We start from the raw sequence: 23,841 nt of genomic DNA, 5'->3' as shown, positions 1-23,841 counted from the left end.
TGTGTTTATTGCATTTATAAAATGATATTTTCTTTGATTTGTATAGTCTTATAAATTGTACAGATTATATTCGTAGATATATTATATAATTCGTAATTTTTTTTCGATTATAGCGCCATCTATCGACAACTAGAATACATAAGTGTCTGTAATCACCGACGTGCCTTTTTTCTGTCACATGCAATTTAATGCATTAGAAAGAAATCGAAAAACTGTGACGCACTGAAGGATGCTCATGAGAAAAAGAATATATTATGTACGTGTAAAAAGTTATTTCGAATATTTGTAAGCATTAATATATTTTATTTTTTACATGAAAACGAAGCGTGGTTTGAAATAGATTGTTTGTCAGAAATTGAACGGGGAATTCAAAAATAATATTTATTTTGAAATATCTCAGTGGCATACTATTTTTTTTTTTTTCTTTAAAAATCATCACTTTGTAAGAAAAATTTTAACACTCCGTATCTCGGAAACAAATGAAAATCGAATAACAACATATGAGTTATTTCTAGTTATTATTTCTAGTTATTATTACATATATTATACAGTCTTAAAGTTTGGTGCGTTCCTCCCCACTCACCCTGTATAGTGTTAATTTAATGTCTTATCCCGAAATGGCAAAAATCATGTATTATCCCTAAAATGCAAAAAATTGCCTACGAGAGCTGCACTCCTCACCTTTACAACACATTTTGATTTTTGTCGATAGTATACACTCACCTAGATAGAGGCGCCCACCTAGGCAAAGTACCGGCTCAAAGAACGCCGCATCTTTGCCATCCAGCTACTGCTAATTCAATACGTTAGCAACAACTGATTGTCTCATTCTCCTGGCTCGTCTTAAATATGCTCTCGATGCCCTCTACTTCGGTTTCGCCCAGCGGTAGTATGAAGAGGGGATGCGTCAACTCGGATACTCCTACGGTCGTCTCTGGTCGACTGGCCCATCGCCCGATCTGGCGTCATGTCATTGCAAGGTTCATCGAACCCATACTCTCGTATTGACAATAACTCCGGACATTCATATAGGATATGCTTGATAGTTTCGTCATCTCCTTCACACTTCCTGCACATAAGTGTGTCTACTAGCCCCAGTGTGTGGAGGTGTTTCCTTAGTTGACAATGGCCAGTTAAAAAACCAACTGTCAAGCGTAGGTTTTTCCTGGTCATTCTCAAGTACTTTTCTGATGCTGACTTCCCAAGGTTCCTTATTGTTACCTTGGCAAGTCTACATCCTGGCCTTTTTTCCCATCTTTTCACGGTTTGCGTGTGGGAGTGACATTTGGCAATGTCCGCGTTTGTTGCAGTTGACCAGCCAAAAAGATCAACGGTTCCTAAGAGTCTTAGGCCTGCTGCCTTCCTAGCTACCTGGTCAGCAATGCGGTTGCCTCTAATAAACTCTTATTTTCAAACTTAAAAAAAATGTTTACGTCACTTTGGCTTTAAGAGGCTCAATAGGAGAGAATTATTGTGTTTGTAATTGCAAATATTATACTTGAAATTAGATTTAGATTAGAATTAGAAATTTTCGATTAGTTTTCAAGTGTTAAACCTAGTTAGGGAAATCCCAAGGAGTTGGTTGTACCTTGACAGCGTAAAAAGGTCGTTGACGAAGTCAACCGAACTGGAAAGGAAAAAATGTTTAAACATAAATAAAAACACTTACCCTTCTACAAGACCCATACCAAGAGTTCCAGGCACAAAGTACATATTGTCATGTAAGCCTACGTACTCTCGAGATTTGATCTTCTCTATATGTTCCGCATGAGTAGCGTCCGTGCCAATTCCGTGTTTTTCCATAAGAGCTATTAAGTCAGCTTCGGTGAGCAGCTTTGGAGGAGAAGTAGAGCTCTCGACCTACATTAACAACAAACTTTAAAATTCCAATCTAGAGAAACCGAATACTCCCGCCCTTTCACTTTCGAATAAGTCACTATTGCTCTCAAGGATGTAAAGCCCCAGGTTTTGACAATATTCATCCCGAATTCTTAACTAACGGCGGCAAATATGCGAGAGAATGGATGGCCCACTTTTTCACAGACATTATGAAGACCGGTACCATACCAGATGAACTCAAACGCTCGAAGGTCATTGCCACATTAAAACCAAGGAAACCAAATGATAACAACCCTAAGAACTACATACCAATAGCCCTACTATCGGCGACTACACAATACCAGTTGATCAGGCAGGTTTCCGACAAAAAATAAGCTGCACAGATCAGGTTCTTTCACTTACCACATTTATTGAGGCAGGTTCCAGAGAAAACTTAAACTGCAGCCGCATTCATAGACCAAACAGCGGCCTACGATACAGACTGGAGAGAAGGCATGATACAAGCTCCTCCGTACATATATACAGGGTGTTTCATTAACAATTGTCCATATCGTAACTAGAGAAACCTTATCTCTTTAGCCTGTATAGCTCCTCTTCTCTTTAGCCTGTACATCGCTGATATACCAGAAACCAGATCAAGGAAGTTTGATTACGCCGATGGCTGGGTCCTTGCAACAAGGTACAAGTCATTTGAAGAAAAAGAATAAATCCTCATGGCGGACTTACACACAGTGGGAAAGTACTTCCGTAAATGGAGGCTCCAACCAAACGTTACGAAAACAGAGGTTTCAAGTTTCCACCTAAATAACAAGCTTGCAGGAAGAATACTCAACATCAAATTCGAGAACACCATACTCGCCTACAATACTTGGGGTGACTCTTGACAGAACCCTATCCTTCAAGGAACATCTCATAAAAACAGCGGAAAAACTTAAATCCAGAAACAACATCATCCAGAAGCTGTGCGGTACAACATAGGGAGCATCGGCTTCCACCTTGCGATCATCTGCCCTGGGCCTTGTCTTTACAACCGCGGAGTACAGCTCTTCAGCCTGACTTAACAGCCCACATATACACTAAGTAGATGCCCAATTGAACAATACAATGAGATGTGAAGTTGGGGGTTGCAAGATGAAGACACTACCCCGAACAAACAAACTTAAACTTTTTCCAGAAACTTTATTAGTGATATAATTAAATGTACAATTAATATACGTAGAACTTGAGATAGGTCGGGGATAACCCATTGCTCCGGTAACTAGATCCCCTGATTACGCGCGTGAGAGTGTAACAACTACAACATCGTATCAGGTACACGACTTTCCTATTTATGTATATCTGTTATAGTTAAAAACATTGGCAATATGTATTACCATATATGGTGAGGTACTATAAGTGTAGTAAGAATGACGTGTGCTTTCTTTGCAGTCTTTCAAATGAGTTCAATACTTTGAACTTTGCTACTGTCGTAATAAATTATACAAATTGCAATTATAATATTATGACCTTATTTTTATAACAAAGGAATTAGGAAAATTCCATGAGGGTTGTCGTGTACCATCACAGAGAATGATTGCTGGCAATATCAAGTCCATCCCTACACAATGGTTCCCAGTGCTGAGCCACATTCCATCACCTAAACTACGACGCATACACTCACTCACTAGTGAGTACAGAAATATAAATTGATAACGAGAGCATGCCAATCATCAAGATATAGACGCTACCAATGGTAACCGTCTACGCTCCAGACGACCGCCAATAAAAACAGCAAAGATTGCTGTGGAAAATGAGTTCAATTTAACGACCACATGGACTAGAAATGGATGAAACAACAAAATGGCAGCTTACCCTGCATCAAACAAAAACCACCAGGTTTTGACAATATCGGCAACATCGACTTGAGTAACAGAATTAAGTAAGAATAAGAATAACATACACTAGTGACTCCACAGCTCAAGATTACTGAACAAACGTGACTACGTAAGGCACACGAACCTAAATTCCCATTTAACAAATCTTTTAATTCAAGTATTTCACTACTTACAATATCTAAAACAGTTGGAGTAAAAGTATCTCCTACTCTATAGTTATTAATCTCCTTGGCATTCCATCGTTCATAAACATATACTTCCAAATAATTCTTTTCCAATATTATCAGTCCTTTAGCTGTGAATTTTTCCTGTGCGAGATCAACACTGACCGTTGTTTCGAATCCTTTAGCGTCTTTATGCACACATGCTAAAAAATGTCGTACTATGTACTCATACAGTCGTAGATCATTTCCTTGCAAGGTGTTAGTGTATTTCGTGGGGTGTATGGGAGGATGAGCCTAAAATAAAAGAAAGATCATATAAATTATTTACCAAATCCATAAACTCTCTATGTATCAATGAAAGCTGTTGCTGTTTTTGTTCCAAAAATTTTTGTGTGCATGAGATCAGCAAATTTTGAACTGAAGCTGAAGAATCGAAAACAATTACCTACCTGATCTGATTTTCTGCCTTGCCTTGGATGTGGCCCACCTTCGTCAATGATCCTCTGAGCAAAGGTACCCCATCTATTATCATGTAATTGCTGCTGTACCAAACTGCCGAGATTCAATTCTTTCGGGAAAATGTTAGTTTCTGTACGTGGATAGCTTATAAAACCTTGAGTGTACAGTCGTTCTGCTATTTGCATGGTATCTTTGGCATTGATTTTTAGCTTTCTTGAAACGTTTTTCTCCATTTCCTAAAAGAGGTAATACAAATAATAGTGTGACGAATTACCGACCGCAAATATCAGATTCCGTCTCGACAGCCCGTCACGTAGGAGACATCTGCAACAATGACTCACCCAACAAGTGAGGAAACGATTTCTCGTGAATGATCGACAGTCAAGGCCACGAATTACTAGTGATGGGCGGTTCCGTTTTTCTGGAACGTTCAAGAAAATGTCTGGTATTTTGTATTCAATAAGGAACGAACTTTGTAAATAGGGTTAGTTTATAAAATAAATTCGTCTGTAACTTGTATAAATTAATTCGTATAAACAAACCGAGAGTTTTATTTTAACTGTAAGTCCGCTACAATAGATTAGGTTACAGGTTTTCTTTGAATTATTCTTTACATCATATTCAGTTCACGATATACAGGGTGTCCCGAAAAGTTTGGTCATAAATTATACCACAGATTGTGGGGTCAAAAATAGGTTGATTGAACCTCACTTACCTATATACAATAGTGCACACAAAAAAAGTTACAGCCCTTTGAAGTTACAAAATGAAAAACGATTTTTTTTATAATATCGGAAACTCTTTTTCTTATTGAAAGATATTTATTTTTTATTGAAAATGGACATGTGGCATTCTATGAGAGGAACATCTTAAAAAAAAACAACAGTGAAATTTGTAAACCCCATAAAAATGTTATGGGGTTTTGTTCCCTTAAACCCACCCAAACTTTTGTGTACGTTCCAATTAAATTATTATTGTGGTACCATTAGTTAAACTCAATATTTTTAAAACTTTTTTGCCTCTTTGTATTTTTTCTATAAGCCAGTTTTTATCGAGATGCGGCTTCTTTTTTAATATGTTTACATAAAAATTGTATGGGGGTTTTGTTTTTTAAACCCCCCAAATGTTTGCGTACGTTCCAATTAAACTATTATTGCGGTACCATTAGCTAAACACATTGTTTTTTAAACTTTTTTGCCTCTTAGTATTTTTTCGATAGGGCACCTTTTATCGACATGTGGCTTATTGTTTAATATGGTTTAAAATATACCTAAAAATGTAAATTATAAATAAATTTTCTTATTATTACCAGGTCTCTATAATGGTACTTAACCATATACAAATATTATGTGGTGGATTTGACAATTATTGACAATATCTCGATAAAAACTGGCTTTTCGAGAAAGTACTAAGAGGCAAAAAAGTTTTAATAACATTGTGTTCAGCAAATGGTAGCATAATATTAATTTAATTGGAACGTACACCAAAGTTTGGAGGGGTTTAAGGGAACAAAACTCCCATAAAATTTTTATGGGCTGCACAAATTTCAGTGTAATTTTTTAATATGTTCCTGCCATAAGAATGCCACATGTCCATTTTCAATAAAAAATCTCTAATAGTTTTCGATATATTGGAAAAAATTGATTTTCGTTTTGTAACTTCAAACGGCTGTAATTTTTTTATGGTCACGTTTGTACTACGGTAAGTTAGATTCAATCAACCTATTTTTGACCCCCAGAATCTGTGGTATAATTTATGACCAATCTTTTCGGGACACCCTGTATATTATTGTGTAGATAGTATGTGAGCTACCACAAAAAAATGTTTACCAAATTATCATAGAAGAGATTAATGCAACAAAACTGAGAGAAGTCTATTAGTCCCAATAAAAAATTAATAATAAAATTTTTTTAAATTCTAAAAATTATAAAATTAAACAACATTCAAACTTACAACAGTGTCCAAAGGTAGTGGTCTCCATTTACTTTTCTCTTTACCTTCAACATTCTCTACAGTGGCCACAGGATTTTCTTTGCAAATATCTAATATAGCTTCGCAAGCATTTTTATCAAATAAACGATCTCTTTTCCAGTTGAAATCACTGGTAATATCACCAACAGTATGAGACACTAACAAAAACAAAAATAATACCGATAAATAACCAAAAAACAAGCTATACACCATCACAAAAAAAGATTGAGTTGCAAGTAATAAAACTAAATTGACATTAACTATTGACGGTGTCTAACCAACGAACTGTCAATACTGATGGAATGGCCCCGTCCCATTCAAACAGTGAAGCGAGATTGCGGCCAACATACAAGAGAGAGGTCCTAGAGAGAGACAGAGAATGTCAGGGGAAATTTGCTACAACTACCACCAGAGTTGCCAGATGTGATTTTATAAATCCCCCACTTAGAAACTGAAATTCCCTCAAATTGAAGCTCAAATCCCTCAAATTTAAATTTGTGAAGCATTTTAATAAATCAGTAGTCAAATGTAGAGAACAGTAAACTAAAATTATACTACTTATCAACAGAGGGCCCTGGAAATAATTAATAGGTCCTATCGTCTTCGATTATGTGAGAGTGTAATATACAGCTCTATGTATATTCGCAAATTTAATTTACCATGACTTCTTAAAATCTCCCATAATTGCCCCCCCCCCCCAAAATGCCCCAACCATGTCTGCTTAACCCTCGTAAGGCGGTGCGGGGTGCAGCTGCACCCCAGACCTCGATTTTCTCACCTATCTTTTTAATTAAATTTTTTTGATTTTTGTCCATTTCTTTATTCGCATTAAATCCAATTCTAAACACATTACACCCATTGCAGCATCTAAAAGGCTTTACGTTTACGTGATTTTTTGGAAAAATGACTGTATTGTGCAAATAATGAAAATTTCATATCTGAATTGGACGTTTTTGGTGTTCCACTTGGAGCTAACAGAGCTACAGGACAAGGTCGGTGTTACTTATGTCAGAGAAAAAAGACCGAAAGTCCCGACTTAACTGTATTATGTGTAAAAACTTTGTGTTGCTCACTCTGTGAAAAATTTCATGTGTTTATCTTGCAACGATAATAATTTTTTTTAAGAAGAAATGGGTACTTTGTTTGTAAAATTATGTTTCATACTATAATAAAGAAGTCCTAATTATATTTCATATCAATTTCCACGACGTTCACATATAAAAAAATTGATATACAGATGGGGTGCAAATGCACCCCGCACCGTTGTTTACGTAAGAATATAAGCACCTCTTTACGAGGGTTAAAAAATTCCCCTAGATGCTTTCAAATTACTCCATAATTGTGGGGAAATACCCCAATCTGGCCACCCTGACTACCACTATCAATTTTTTTGTTTACGAAAGATGACGATTATCTTCCATCCTTCCCTGCCTACGCTATCTCATCCTGGCCGCATTAAATTCGCTTTATGCCTATTCCATCAGTATTGACAGTTCGTTGTGTGTAACTCACTTTTTATCCTCCAAAATGGTTCAGCAATAAAATCTTCAATTGCTTGATACCTTTCAACAACAAATCCTAGTGTCGGAAACTGACATGATCCATAACTGATCAGTTTATCAGCCAGCTTCTGTGGAAATACTTTTTGAAGTCTTAAAGTCTGTAATCTGGTAAAAGCGGCACCTACAAGTTAAAAGTTCTTCAAATGTAGCAAATCCTCTAGTCACATAATACTGCAAAAATCTATATTAAATTAGACCAATGGCTTTTTCTTTTTGAATGGACCCAAAATCAATTTTTTAATAGACATACTACATCTCTTAGCATGCGTATATCATTACATATTTATGCAAATCAAGTTTCTATTATTGATTGTATGTATAAGATTACATCATAGCTAATAACAGATCCCTTCATTTTTTTTAAACAGTTTACAAAAAGAAGCGTCAGAAAAATCTAAAAACATTCTATGTATTAGGATTTAGGCTATTGTTTATGTTCAAAATAAGAGAGCTAAAAGGAACTACGACGTTAACGGGATTTTATTGTCTCATATGGTCAATGGATATTCAATATTTGAAAAAACCGCGGAGTGCTACCATTTAAATGGGTGCGTTTTTGAGAAAGGGGTGAATTAGTCCCTAGGCACAGGGTGAAATAGGGTGAGTTCTATGCACTTTTGGTACAAACACGTCTACAGAAAAATTGTTACAAGTTAAATTTGCTATCGAAATATCACATTTGAGAGTCAAAAATATTTGTTTTTACAAAAATATATTCAAAAGAAAAGCAAGAAAAAAACACGAAAGAAGGCAATTTGATTTTTTGCCCTATAACTTTTTTCCACGGGGATATAGGATATAGGTATAGGCATTGCTTCAGCGAAAAATAACTTCCATCCTTCCTCTTTAAAATGAAGTCTCTAGGATATATAGTTTTCGAAAGAGGATGTTTCAAAGTACGCCGCTCACAGCATTTTTGGGCCATTTTTTCCATTATTGTATAAAGTTGTATGGCTCTTTTTAAGCAAGTTATGATTTTTCAAGATTTTATACTTTTAATGATTTTTGATATTTTTAATGATTATTTTTTAAATTTCTCATTATGACTTTTTTTCTTGTACATTTAGGTATATACATTGTGGAAAAAAGCTTATTTTCTTTACTTTAAAATGGTGTATTGCAAAAAATTCTAAGACTATTTTTAACCAAGATTCCGTAGGACATCCGAGGGTATCCGTAATTTGAGAAAAAAATTAATTTTTTATTTTTTTGAATTAGAATAATACAATTGCATATTATAACATAACTTTTAATTCCAAATAACTTTCCTTAATAATACTTTTCAATATTGTGTCATACAAAGGTACTTTACTCTTGATCGATATTCATATTTTTTAACATACTCGGTACACTATTGATAAAATTTTATATCTGATGATTGGATCTTAGGTTTTAGACTAAGCAGAAAATTTTATAAAGAATAATTTTTTCATAAAGTTAATAATAAAAAAGTTTTCCATATGGTTCCAACTTAGTAGAAACTATTGCATGTTGCATGTGTATATGTCACATTTTGAAAAAGCATATCTTGTTTAAAAATAGTCCTAGTATTTTTTACAATAAACCATTTTAAAGTAGAGAAAATAAGCTTTCTTTTTTTATTATACAATGTATATACCTAAATATAGAATAACAAAAGTTATAATGAGAAATTTAAAAATAATCGTAAAATGTATCAATAATCATTAAAAGTATAAAACTTTGAACCACCATATCTTGCTTAAATATCGTCATACAGCTTTCTATAATAGACCAATTTAAAGGTAATTGACTTTTCTTCCTACTAAAAAATGTAACATTGCATATACCTAAAGCTACGTAGAAAAAGTTACAGAACAATGTTTGAGAAGTAACAAGAAAAATGGGCCAAAATCGCTGTGAGTGACTAACTTTGAAAAATCATATTTGGGAAACTATAAATCATAGAGACTTCTACCAAACGTCATTTTAAAGAGGAATGATGGAAGTTTTTTTCTTTGAAGCAATACCTATACCTATTTTCCCGTAAAAAAAGTTATGGGGCAAAAACCAAAATTGCTATTTTTCGTGTTTTTTTCTTGCTTTTCTTTTGAATATACTTTTGTAAAAAAACATATTTTTGACTTTAAAATATGATGTTTCGATAGTAAATTTAACCTGGAACAATTTTCCTGTAGACGTGCTTGTACCAAAAGTGCATAGAACTCACCCTAATTCGCCCTGTGCCTAGGGACTAATTCACCCCTTTCTCAAAAACGCACATCTTTAAATGGTAGCACACTGCGGCTTTTTCATATTCAATGGTCCATTGACGGTATGAAACAATAAAGCCCCGTTAACGTTGTAGTTCCTTTCTAAAATACATAATCAATAGCCTAATTATTTCATTCATAGGAGATTCTGACCATAGAAAGCTACAGAAATAAAAATTACAGCGATAATTTTTGATAATATCCAGTCGTCAAGTATTACGTCAGACGCCCTTCGTTACTACGCAAAAATGAACATTCAGTGACATTAATGACAATGAATGTTTTACAACTTGTCACAGAGATCGCCAAGAAACAGGTTTAGCAAATAGTCAGGTGAAGATATCAATAAAATATTAGTTAAAATGATTTAAAAAGACAGTTTTATTCATGAAATAATCTCAGCGAATTACACTCGATCTCTAAAATTATTATCGACTTGTTGCCCTCGTGACACTTTTACATAATTTCACTTCCCTAAAATTAAAACTGTCAAAGTGTCACTTGGGAAACAAATCGATAATTTTAGAGCTCTCGTGCAATTACTACTGAAAATTAAAATAGAATGATAATAGCGACATTACTCAAATGGACATAGAAACTAAAACAACAAACGAAAAAGTGAAAAACCTAGAAATAGATGAAGCTAAGGCAATGTGGCAGCAGCAAAAGAAAAATTTTAATAGCTATAAGCCACCATAAACATACATACCTGTCCTTAAATCCAACTCTTGCCTTACATCAACTGCATCACTGACATTCTTGTTTGGTTGGCCTAGAGTTTGTAATGCTCTATGAACTGAGGCTCCAGTAATTTCAGAAAACTTAGCTCTGTATATTCGGAGATTTGGTTTGACATCTGTACATACCTTTATAATTTCAAAACCTATATTTTCCCCTTCTCTATCACAATCTGTCCATATTATTAGACCATCACAACTTCTTATTTCTCGTTCTAAAGTTTTCTTAAAAATAGAGATGGTTTTATCAAAAGAACATTATGCAATATGCTTCAAATATTATTTAATATTATTTAGATGGGTGTTTTGCTGAGAATGCAAAAAGAAAAAGAGCTGTTAATCAGAATAAAAACAGCCAAAATCGAATACCTCGGTCACATCATGAGGAACAGTGAAAGATATGGACTGCTGCAACTGGTCTTATAGGGAAAAGTAGAGGGAAAGCGAGGACCAAGAAGGCGAACGATTTCGTGGCTGAAAAATCTACGTGGTTCAACACAACCACTACAAATCTTTTCAGAGCAGCAGTGTGCAAAGTACAGATTGCCATGATGGTTGCCAACATCCGAAACGGATAGGCACTACAAGAAGAAGATTTAGATGTACTCTAGATATTAAATTTATAATAATACATATATACCCTATTCCACAAACATACGCCTGTTTTGGATTACTTCGACAACGAATATTTTACTATGCAAAATAAGCAGAACGAAAGTAATTTGCAAATTACATTGTTGTTTATTGGAATAATTATTAGCGCCATTTACTTTCGTACTTCTTATGTTGCACAGTAAAATATTCGTTATCGAAGTAATCCAAAACAGGCGTATGTTCGTGGAATGGCCCATACATATAAACCTTAGTGTTCCATGGCTTTTCTAAATCATCTTTTTTTCTGTTGTGGTTTCATTACCACTATACAGGGTGTAACAAAAATACAGGTCATAAATTAAATCACATATTCTAGGACCAAAAATAGTTCGATTGGACCTAACTTACCTTAGTACAAATGCGCACATAAAAAAAGTTACAGCCCTTTGAAGTTACAAAATAAAAATCGATTTTTTTCAATAAATCGAAAACTATTATAGATTTTTTATTGAAAATTGACATGTGGCATTATTATGGCAAGAAAATCTTAGAAAAAAATTATAGTTAAAATTGTGCACCCCATAAAAAATTTATGGGGGTTTTGTTCCTTTAAACCCCCCCCCCCAAACTTTTGTGTACGTTCCAGTCTAATTATTATTGTAGTACCATTAGTTAAACACAATGTTTCAAAAACTTTTTTGCCTCTTAGTACTTTTTCGAAAAGTCAGAAAAGATTATGGAGACTTCGTAATAATATGAAAAATTATTTATGATTTACATTTTTTAGGTATATTTTGAACCAAATTAAAAAAGAAGCCACATCTCGATAAAAGGTGCTTTATGGAAAAAATATAAAGAGGCAAAAAAGTTTTAAAAACACTGTGTCTAACTAATCGTACTGCAGTAATAGTTTAATTGGAACGTACACAAACATTTAGGGGGTTTAAAGGAACAAAACCCCCATAATTTTTTTATGTAAACATATTAAAAAAGAAGCCGCAACTCGATAAAAACTGCTTTATCTAAAAAATACTAAGAGGCAAAAAAGTTTTAAAAATATTAAATTTAACTAATGGTACCACAATAATAATTTAATTGGAACGTACACAAAAGTTTGGGGGGGGGTTAAAGGGAACAAAACCCCCATAAAATTTTTATGGGGTGCACAAATTTCACTATAATTTTCCTTTAAGATGTTCCTGCCATAAGAATGCCACATGTCCATTTTCAATAAAAAATCTCTAATAGTTTTCGATATATTCGAAAAATTCGATTTTCATTTTGTAACTTCAAAGGGCTGTAACTTTTTTTATGGGCATATTTGTACTGAGGTAAGTTAGGTTCATTCGAACTATTTTTGGTCCCAGAATATATGGTTTAATTTATGACCTGTATTTTTGTTACACCCTGTATAATTCATACATACAACATACAATCCACTATTGCTGCCCTTTCTTTTTTTATCATTCATTTTCTTTCCCATTAGCTCTCTCTTTCTTATGTCTTCTTACACCTGTTCTCTCTATTATCTTTATTTTATTTGAATGAGTATGTTTTCTTGTCCTCTTCTCAATATGTGCCTATATGATACGACTCTTTATGCTTTTATTACTCTAATTATTGGATCATTATCCATCCATTCTTCCCATAACCTTGTTTGCTACCCTTGGTCCTATTCTTCCTCTTCTAGTTCACTATAGTGACTTTATTGACAGCAGCTCTGAACAATGTCGATTTTCTGTACCATTGCCTTAGATTTTTCAGCCATGATGTTCTTCTTCTACCAGAACCACATTTACCTTGGGTCTTTCCCTGAATGATTACATGTAAAATATTATATTTTTCAGGGTATCTCATAATGGGACCAAAGTATTCCAGCTTGGTCCTATCACTATTCTTATTATCTATCTCTCAAATGTTTTTACTTATTCTTCCTCTCTTGGTATGAGGATAGTTATTTTCAAAGCAAACATATCGACACCTAAAAGGTGTTAACCCACAAATGAACATTTTTCAGGAAGTATTCAGTAATTTGATGAGGAATTAACTTAATAATTTTTTCCATTAATTTATAGATCAACTATTGATCTACAAATTACTAACTTTTGATCTAGAAATCACTAACTATTGATCTACCAATTACTGAAAAAAAATTATTAGGCTAATTCCTCATAAATTTGCTTAACACGGCATCCGACAGGTGGGGTGTAGGACACCCCAACAATACTAAAGCGCTTAAAACATAAGGAAATTTTTCATGTAGTGACACTAGCGGCTAGATAGATTTCTATAGTATATTCATCTATAATCTATGCGATAACACATAGTTTTTAGTCGACTTTAGTTTCAGCAAATACATTTTAATTGAAAGTGGTCACATCATACGTGTTGAATTTTGCAGAATTGTTTTTATTTTGTTTTACTCATATACATAAGTAAGTATAAATAAGTGAATAATATTATAGATTTTAACATATTTTTTAAGAGTTTAAGCTAAAATAAATTACGAACCAAAACAAGCACGCCTTCAGTCCTTATGGGATGAAGCAGACAGTGACGAACGTATTTACAAGAGTGATTCGGAAATAAGTGAAGAAATAGACAATGTTAGTGTAAATAGTGACTATCCTGACAAGCTTCAAGATGTTGACGTTCCAAATATCACACAACTAAAAGTAAAGATATTTTTTGAGATTCTTTAACTCTTTCAGTTGCTGGGGTTGTCACACCCCACCTGTCTGTTAGTGGCAAAAAAATTCACCTGTCAGATGCCGAGTTAAATCAAACGTTTTCCTACTTCCTGAAAAAAGTTGATTTGTGGGTACAACCTTTTACCTTTTAGGTAACCATCGATATTTGTTTGACTGTTATTGTTTTGTAAACTGTCATTTTATCTTTCGATCTCTCAATATTTTTATCTCTTCTCTTAAACAAAAATAATAAGAACAAAGTTTATTTTCTTATTTTACCTATTAATCTGATTTACTTAATAATACACATGTTGACATAACATTCAGCATTATTTTACATAATATAATAATATAAATATAAAAATATTTATATTATTAAAAGTATAAATAAATATATATTTATATTTACCTTAACTTTTATATAATTCTCTGGACATGTTTTAACAATGGGGGCATCAAATAAAGCAATGGGATTGCACCCTCTCCAGTTTTTGTATGCTCCAGTAAATGCATAATTTAGCAAGTGGCCAGAAACAGATGTCATGACCATGAAAGCAGGCTCGTTAAGAACTGTTGTATTAAATTCATATATCTTGTTATAAGGGGATATACCTTCTCTCTTTAACAACAAAAAATATTTATTGGTAGGCATATACAATTTTATGTGAAGTTATTCAATAAGTATGGCATTACTTACTTTTGTTTATACACTTCTCCAAGAAATTAATTCACCACCTTAAAAATTGGTCATTTTTGATGTCTCGAATTTCCTAAACCTGATGTCCGATTTAAGTGATCTTTTTCATATGCTATAGCCCTAGTCCTTAACAATATCACTGTAATAATATTGTTGCTAGACAGGTAAATTGTTAATTGTCATTGTATACCAGGTGCACTAATCAAACTGGGTTTTTTTCTCAAAGTTTACAATACCCTGTGAAATATTCTAGAATTTATAAAATACTGAAATTAAAACCTAACTATAGCCTCAGGTTTTCTTAACATTTTGTTTTTTGATTCATTTGCTTATGTTGGATAATAAAAAAGTTACATACTTTAACAACTAAACTGAATTCGCTCTATCGATATTCACTTTGACACTGACGTTAGTAATTTCTTTTTTTGGGAAGTTCAGTTGTCAGAAGTGACTGGAAATTACTACACAACCAACGCACCTGCTTATAGCCAATACTATTAATAGTAAACAGACATAAAAATAACATAAACCTTACGCCAATCAATAATTATTTATTTACACCATTATAATGTATTGATAGCAAATGAGAAAATTATTTATTGTACAAAATAAAAATATTTTGTAGAAATAAACTCCCCAAAATTTTATGAGATTAGTAGACACTCCCATTATTTCTAATAATTCTTCTTTTTTTGATGAAAGATAAGTTGATTTAAGCAGTTAATAGTCAATAGTGTGAGGTATTGTCCAAGTAAAAAATACTGTAGAATAGCTTTAAGCCGGTGAAATATGATATTCTTCAAATATAGATGTTAGGTCAAACGTTTAAGAAGCGGCCCTTTGAAGCATCTGTGTTTTTACGGCCAGACCTCCCGCATATCTATTCACAAGTTTCGTGCAAAACATTAGTTTTAGTTCGGTAGCCTAGCAGTGTATTAGTACTGGAGTGTACGTGTGTTAAGTGATACGAGTGTTTTGTTTGCTGTAATTATTTTGAATATTGGTTTAGTATTTCGTTTGGAGAGTGTCAAGTGTTGATTATTGTAATTTAATTAATGTGAATAGTGATGTGGCGCCCGTGGGATAATGTAAATATCGCGTACGATAATGCTGATATTGTAGAAATTGCCAGTGCTAGTGTAAATGTAATTACTAAAAAAAAAGAGCTCGTAAAGAAGATTCGAATGCATTTAAATGCAGAAACACAGCAAGTATGTTTGAATGTATACAAAAATCTACGTACGAAATTCGGCTTCGATGAAACACTATTGGCACAAGCCACCTCTGATTTAACAGAAATTCCACTTTCTACTGTATATAAAATAGTTAAAAATGAACCCTATCATCGCAAGAAACGATGTGACTACAAATTTTCAAGACCTTTAAATCCTTCACTTGTAAAACTATTGAAAACCACAATATACGACTGCTACAAAAGCAATGAAATACCTACAATAGAAATAATAAGAAAGAAATTGGAAACAACGGTCAAAATATGAACTGCTGTGAGAAAACTCTTCAAAATTGGATAAAAAAAATGGGCTTTAAGTTCAAAAAAATAAATAAATGTCAAGCAATTATGGAAAGCCAAAGAATAGTCAACAGACGTAATATGTACCTAGAAGAAATTACTAAATATAGGCAAGAAAATAGGAGAATTTAATATTTAGATGAAACTTGGTATGATACCCACGATACAGTAAAGAAAGGATGGACAGATGGTTCAAGCATGTGCATACCAGAAATGCCTGCAAATAAAGGCTCGCGACTAATTATTGTACATTGTGGAGGAAGTGAGGGATGGGTTCCGAATGCTTTAAAATTATGTGGGAAGAAAATTGAAGATTGTAACGTTGACTACCACAAGAATATGGAAGCTGACATTTTTGAAGATTGGTTTGAAAACTCGCTGATCCCAAACTTGGAGAAAAACAGCGTAATAGTGCTTGACAACGCTTCCTATCATTCCCGACAGCTCACTAAAATACCAAATATGTCTTCAAAGAAAGCTGACCTGCAAAATTTTTTAATGGAAAATGATTTGTATTTCGAAGATTTTTACACAAAAAAACAACTTATTGAAGTTCTACACACGAAGCAATTTAGAAAGTTATACGCTCTAGAGAGTATTGCCGAAAAGCATGGACACACTATATTGAGACTTCCCCCCTACTTTTGTGTTTTCAATCCTATTGAGTTAATGTGGGGACAATTAAAACCAAGTATAAGGCGTTCAAATAAATTTCCTAAATTTGACAAAAAGGTAATTGAGATAATTAAAAAAGAAGTAGCCAATATTACCAAAGTAGACTGGCAGAAAAGAATCGCCAAAGTGATCAAAGTGGAAGAATATTCGCGGTGTGCAAGTACTTGGAAAGGGAAACGAGAAACGACCGTGCGCGAGTCGCGGAGAAATATTGCAACTATCTTAAATAATTCATATTGTCAATTGAAATTGTCAAATTGACGTATATTTCATACCTTCTCTCATTGACGCAGAAAAATTATATATTGCTCGACAATATTGATATGATATGCAATTATTATATAAAGGTAAATTTAATTAATTGTATTTTGCTTGCAGTACTGCATTTTAATAACTGATTTTATTTACTACATACAATTGTTTACGTTTGCTAAACATAACCTGCATCTTATTTTTTCTTCTTATTATTTTTTTGGACTATGGTCTTGACAATTATCCAGCAACCAGGACTAATATAATTGGCCAATATAATTAAAAGTGCGAATAAAAGTACAGAGCGTAGAAATAGAGGTCGCTTTGCCGAACTTGCACGGTCCCAATTATAAGAAGATTGGGCACTTCCACATTAATGGTGGAAATAAATTTATTATTGAATTGGGCGATGATAGTGACGAAGAAAATACGGAAGAAGGAGAAAATGAGTTAAGTGTATCAGTATTTTAATTGTTGTGTTATGCAATTCATTTTCCAAGCATAAGTGTACTAATGAAAAAACTCGGTTAAAAAAATATTTTTAGATTTTGTATTTTTAATAAAAAAAGAGCGAGGACATGCTTGCATTTTGTGCTGAATTTTAAAAGTTTTGAACTGTATACCTAAAGTAATTTTAGATCTAACTGTGTTTTTATAAAGTTCTTTTGGTATCAGTAATTCTACAATAACAAGATTAATTATAAAAGCTATTCTACATTAGTTATTAATGCAAGCATGCAGTAAGAGGGAGGTCCCTGTGAGGTTAAATGTTATTAAAATTAATTTTAACACATACAATATTATGTCCTGCTTTAACGGTATTTACCTAAGTATAAATAAATATTTTTAACTACATATTTAATTACCACATACGAAGAAGGAAAACTGAAACACCTAGTAGATGAATGTAAAAAATATAAATTCGAAATAGTAGCACTACAAGAAACGAAACAACTAGGCCAAAACTCAATGGAAATAAATGACTATTTATTTTTCAATAGCGGAGGCGAAAATAGAATGTTAGGCACAGGATTTGTAGTAAACAAAAAGCTGAAAGATCTAATCGTTGACTTTAAACCAATTTCAGAGAGAATATGCATACTAAGAATAAGAGGAAAATACCAAAAAATAACATTTATAAACATACATGCACCGACTGAAGAGAAAAACATAGAGATAAAGGAAGACTTCTACAGTCAAATAGATACAGTATTCGAAAATATTCCCAAATACGATATAAAAATAGTACTAGGTGATGCTAATGCCAAAATAGGAAAAGAAGAAATATACACACCCACCATAGGAAAATATAGTCTGCATGAAACAACGAATGAAAATGGTCACCTCTTAATAGATTTTGCAAAAGAAAAAAACATGATCGTTATGAGCACGTACTTTCAACACAAAAGAATATATCAAGGAACATGGAGATCACCAGATGGAAAAACCATAAATCAAATAGATCATGTGCTCATCGAAAAAGACATGGAAAAATGTATAAAGAGCATAAGAACATATAGAGGACCGGATGCAGACACAGATCACTTTATAGTCGGAATACAACTTAAACAGGTTATACCAGTTCTTAGAAATCAACAGAAAAAAAGGTACAAAGTAACTAAACCTATTAGACTACTGTCAGAAGAAGAACAAAGTAAATATGAAAGACTAGTCACTAGAGAACTGGAAAATATTGCAGAAAATGAAAACATCGAACAAAAATGGACGCAAATAAAAGTATGTATGACCAAAGCAGCGCAAGTCAGTAATAGAAATATAAAAGATGGATTCAAAGAATGGTTTGATGAAGAATGTAAAATAGAACTGGATGAAAGAAATAAGTTAAGACTCAAAATGATGCAAGTGAAAACACCAGAGATGGAGATACAATACAACGAACAAAGAAAACGAACTAAAAGAATCATAAGAGTAAAGAAAAGAAAGTACAACGAAGATAAATTGAAATGCATAGAAGAAAACTATAAAAATGGAGAAGTCAGGAACTTATATCAAGGAGTAAAAAATGAGAAAAAGGGGTTCCAAAGAAAACCTGTACACTACAAAAGCAAAAATGGAAGGAATTTAGTAAGCGACGAAGAAATACTGAGCAGATGGAGAGAATACTTCGAAGAGCTTCTAAATGAAATTCCCACAACAGAATATGCAGAAGAAGAAGAAGAAGGACCGAATGAAAATATTGATCAAGAAGAAATGCAGGAAAGACCGCCTAATGAAAAAGAAATAAAAGAAATAATAGAAAAACTAAAGAAAAACAAGAGCCCAGGTAAGGATGAAATAACAGCTGAAATGTTTAAATATGGAGGACCAGTACTAATTAAGCATTTGGAAAAGCTGATAAAAGAAATTTGGGAACAAGAACACATACCAAAAGAATGGACTGAAGCCACACTGTGTCCAATTCACAAAAAAGGCGACAAAAGTTTATGCCATAATTACAGGGGAGTAGCCCTACTAAACGTTGCATATAAAATACTTGCAGTACATATAAAAGACAAGATAACACAAAAGATAGATAATGACATAGGAGAATATCAATGTGGATTCAGAAGAGGACGCAGCACGGTGGATCAAATTTTCCTGCTGCGTGAGATACAAGCGGAAAGCTACGAATACGGAAAATCTACAATGGCCCTATTCATTGACTTTAAACAAGCTTTTGACAGAGTTAAGCGAAAAGAAATATACAAAGCACTATGTGAAATTGGAATTAGTAAAAAATTAATAAAGATGGTAAAAGTTACACTCAGAGAAACAGAGAACAGGGTTAAAATAAATGGAAAGGAAACAGATAAGTTTAGGGTCGGTGAAGGGGTACGACAAGGAGACCCACTGTCATCACTGTTGTTTAGTATCCTTCTTGAAATAGTCATCAGAGAAGCCGAAATTAACAGGACAGGACTTGTATACCAACGAAAACACCAATGCTTGGCATTCGCTGATGACATAGTAATGATAGCCAGAAGCAAACAAGAATTACAAGAAATACTAAAAAGACTAGAGGCGATAGGAAGAAAGAAAGGGATATACATAAACGAAGAAAAGACTAAATATATGGAATGGACAAAACGAGAATACACACAAGGACAATACCTGACAATAAACACAGAGGCAAAAATATATAAATTCGAGGAAGTAGAGAGATTCCAATATCTAGGAGCGACATTCACTAGGAGACCAAATATAAAAGAAGAAATCCAAGCGAGAATTATGGCTGGTAATCGTTGTATCTTTGCTCTAAACAACTTATTGAGAAATAAGAACATATCTAGAGGGGCTAAGATAAGAATATACAAGACAGTGATAAGACCTATAGTCTTGTATGCCAGTGAAACATGGACGATGAACAAATCCGAGCAAGTCATGCTTAAAGTATGGGAAAGAAAAGTCCTAAGAAAAATATTTGGCGGAAAGATATGGAATGGAATGTGGATAAGAAGACCAAATGTGGAATTGGAGAGGATGTATGGTGAACCAAACATAGTAGGGATCGTAAAATCACAAAGACTGAGATGGTTGGGACATATCCAAAGGATGCCAAACACGAGACTTCCCAAAAAAATACTAACGGGAGGAATAGGAGGAAAGAAGAAGAAAGGTAGACCGAAAACCAGATGGAAGAAAGATGTTGAAAAAGACATAGAAGAACTGAAAATCACAAATTGGAAAAATAAAGCAGCAAATAGGAGAGATTGGAAAGGAATAGTAAACCAAGCCATGGGCCTTCTAGGCCTGGAGAGCTAAACTATATATATATATATTTAATTACCAGAAAACACCAGCTGCCGGCCTAATATTAAAGAAGAACAACCCAAAGAAAGCTACAAATCTTACCTATTACACTATATAGATTGCTTGAACAATAGGAATTTTTGTGTTGTATGTTTCCTATTCCGAATGTGTCAAAGTAAATCTCAGTAGAGCGAATTCAGAATAGCCACGTTTTACATTAATATAAATATCCTCATTTTCTGCTTAGTTTAATAAACAAGCCTAAAGTAGCCTAAAGTTAACAGTCAAAATGTGTCTGGTTTGTTGTGAAAATTAGTAGATTGTTAAAAGTTTCAATTGAGTCTGTAATTTTTGTTGTTGTTTGGTGGAAATGGAATGCGCTACAAGGAATTTGAGCTGTGATGAGTGTTTTCAAGTAGTGACCTTACACAGTGAAGGAGTAACTACCATGCTATTGGCTCCTTATACTGCTAACAATTTTTTCCTAATGCTCGATAATGCAAGATCTCATGTTGTACGAACTGTAACATTTGTGGGACATAATTGGCAGAAGACTATGACAGTGTTTGCCACCTAAAACCTTACAAGAGGTGGAAAGAGTAGCTCTCATTGATCAAGACCAAATATGCTTCTTTTCATGAGCATTTTTCAGTGCGTCACAAATGATAGAAAAAAAGGTAAGTCCGTGATAATATACATTTTAGTGACATTTTAGTTAAATCTGACAGTTGTCACATTTTATTTGCAATTTGGCATAAAAACAAATCAATTGTGTTTATTGCATTTATAAAATGGTATTTTCTTTGATTTGTATAGTCTTATAAATTGTACAGATTATATTCATAGATATATTATATAATTCGTAAATATTTTTTTTTCGAATATAGCGCCATCTATTGACAACTAGAATAAATGTTATAAATGTCACTGATGAAATGTAATCACTGACATGCGTTTTTTCTGTCACATACAATTTAATGCGTTAGAATGAAATCGAAAAACTGTGACGCACTGAAAGATGCTCATGAGAAAAAGCATAGCAAACCTCATTTGTAATATAAAAGAACATATTATCTCTTTTATTATCGAACATAAGCCAATGAATCAAAAAACTAAATGTTAAGAAAGCCTAAGGGTTTGCTCACTACGGAGACCAAAGGATGGTATCCTAGCCTAGAGCATGGTATCGTACTCTTCATATTCGTGAATTCTCGCATTTAAAATAATGTATATATTTTACCTGGTGATCGAAACTATATTATCGATCGCTATGTAAAATAAATGCATTATTTTAAATGCGAGAATTCACGAATATGAAGAGTACAATACCAAGCTCTAGGCTAGGATACCATCCTTTGGTCTCTGTAGTGAATGCACCTTAAGGCTATAATTGAGTTTTAATTTCAACATTTCGTAAATGCTAGAATATACCACAGGGTGTTCCGCACTTTTAGAAAAAAACACAGTATGATTGTTACACCCGGTATACAATGACATTTACCTGTCTAGCAACAACATTATTACAGAGATATTCTTAAAGAATATAACATATTAAAAAAATCACTCAAATAGGACTACACCTATGGGGCTGTGCAAAGTCAACATCACTGAATATCATCCAAAGATGTCAGTCTAAAGTTCTAAGATCAATAGTGGATGCACCATGGTACGTAAGTAATCAAACACTTCATGAAGACTTAAATATACCTTTCATCAGAGAAGAAACCCATCAAGCCATGGTATCACAAAATGAGCGTACCATTCACCATGAAAATCAGTTAGTAATAAGGGAATTATTCCACAATGGCTCTGCCACAAGGAGACTAGACAGAACCTGGCCTCAAGGCCTATTTTAAAACTTAAAAATAAATAAAATAAGGTGAGACATCATTGGAAGTCTCTCCTTCATGCCCAAAAACATGGAACACATTTACTTAATACTCTTGAAATGATGTAGATTGTAAATAAACATAATTATATAAAAAAAAAATAGGACAACAGGTTCAGGAAATTCGAGACATCAAAAATGTTCCAATTTTAAGATGATGACTTACTTATTGACAATAGTAGTACTTACCTAAATCATAGATTTTATTACTACAATATAAATTGACATTACAAAAATGCAATAAACACTGTAATTTGCAAGCATGAAAAAAGGTAATAATAACATAGAATAAGCAAATCATGCAATATAGTCCTTTAGTCTTTAGTCCTAAAGTGGAGCAAATAATTTAATAAAGTACAGTAATAAAACATGAAAAATAGAAGGATATACGTATCCCTCACATTCAGAATAGAAACAAATTAGAATTTAAAAAGGTGCAGGGATACAATACTAATTAATTTTAGGAATTACCTACCCTTGACGATCCACCTCTAGATAATAAACTAGCAATATTTTTTGCGGCATCATTCTTTTCAGCTACATTTAAATACTTCGTTGGCATTTTCTTTACACTTTGGCTATATTTTCTGACATTTACAAACAAGTTCACATTTTTTAAAATCCTAAATAAAATCATTTGGGCTTACATTTTAAAATAACTATAAATAAACAAGTTTGAACTATCATTAGATTTGAAATGTTTGTACAGGTTATATTTTGGAGGCAAATAAGGGCAAATGTTCTTCTTTTGCAATGATTAACATAACATACAAAAAGAAAATTATGAACAAAATATTGAATCGAATTGTGTTAAATAGGTAAATATAAGGATATTATAGTAATTAAATTCGTTTCTAAAATTATTATTATTATTAATTATTAATTGTCTTTATTTTGTATAAAATGTTTTTGAAAAGAAGAAATAAA

General features: G+C 33.1%; 1 protein-coding gene across 1 annotated transcript in view; it reads right to left on the bottom strand.

Moving 5' to 3' along the window:
* LOC114329427 (DNA topoisomerase 3-alpha) overlaps positions 1–23,755 on the bottom strand; it is a 42,767-nt gene extending 19,012 nt beyond the window's left edge. Inside the window, exons 1-8 of the mRNA XM_028278525.2 lie at positions 23,390–23,755; positions 14,531–14,740; positions 10,810–11,062; positions 7,820–7,990; positions 6,290–6,465; positions 4,327–4,572; positions 3,887–4,171; positions 1,670–1,860 (exon numbers count right to left, since the gene is read on the bottom strand). Of these exons, the coding sequence (XP_028134326.2) occupies positions 1,670–1,860; positions 3,887–4,171; positions 4,327–4,572; positions 6,290–6,465; positions 7,820–7,990; positions 10,810–11,062; positions 14,531–14,740; positions 23,390–23,551 (1,694 nt within the window). The 5' untranslated portion in view covers positions 23,552–23,755. The remainder of the gene's footprint in view (positions 1–1,669; positions 1,861–3,886; positions 4,172–4,326; positions 4,573–6,289; positions 6,466–7,819; positions 7,991–10,809; positions 11,063–14,530; positions 14,741–23,389) is intronic.
* Positions 23,756–23,841: the final 86 nt, after the last annotated feature.

Source organism: Diabrotica virgifera, chromosome 8, assembly GCF_917563875.1.
Source record: "Diabrotica virgifera virgifera chromosome 8, PGI_DIABVI_V3a".
NCBI classification, from domain to species: domain Eukaryota; kingdom Metazoa; phylum Arthropoda; class Insecta; order Coleoptera; family Chrysomelidae; genus Diabrotica; species Diabrotica virgifera.
This window is presented reverse-complemented; position numbering and strand designations above follow the sequence as displayed.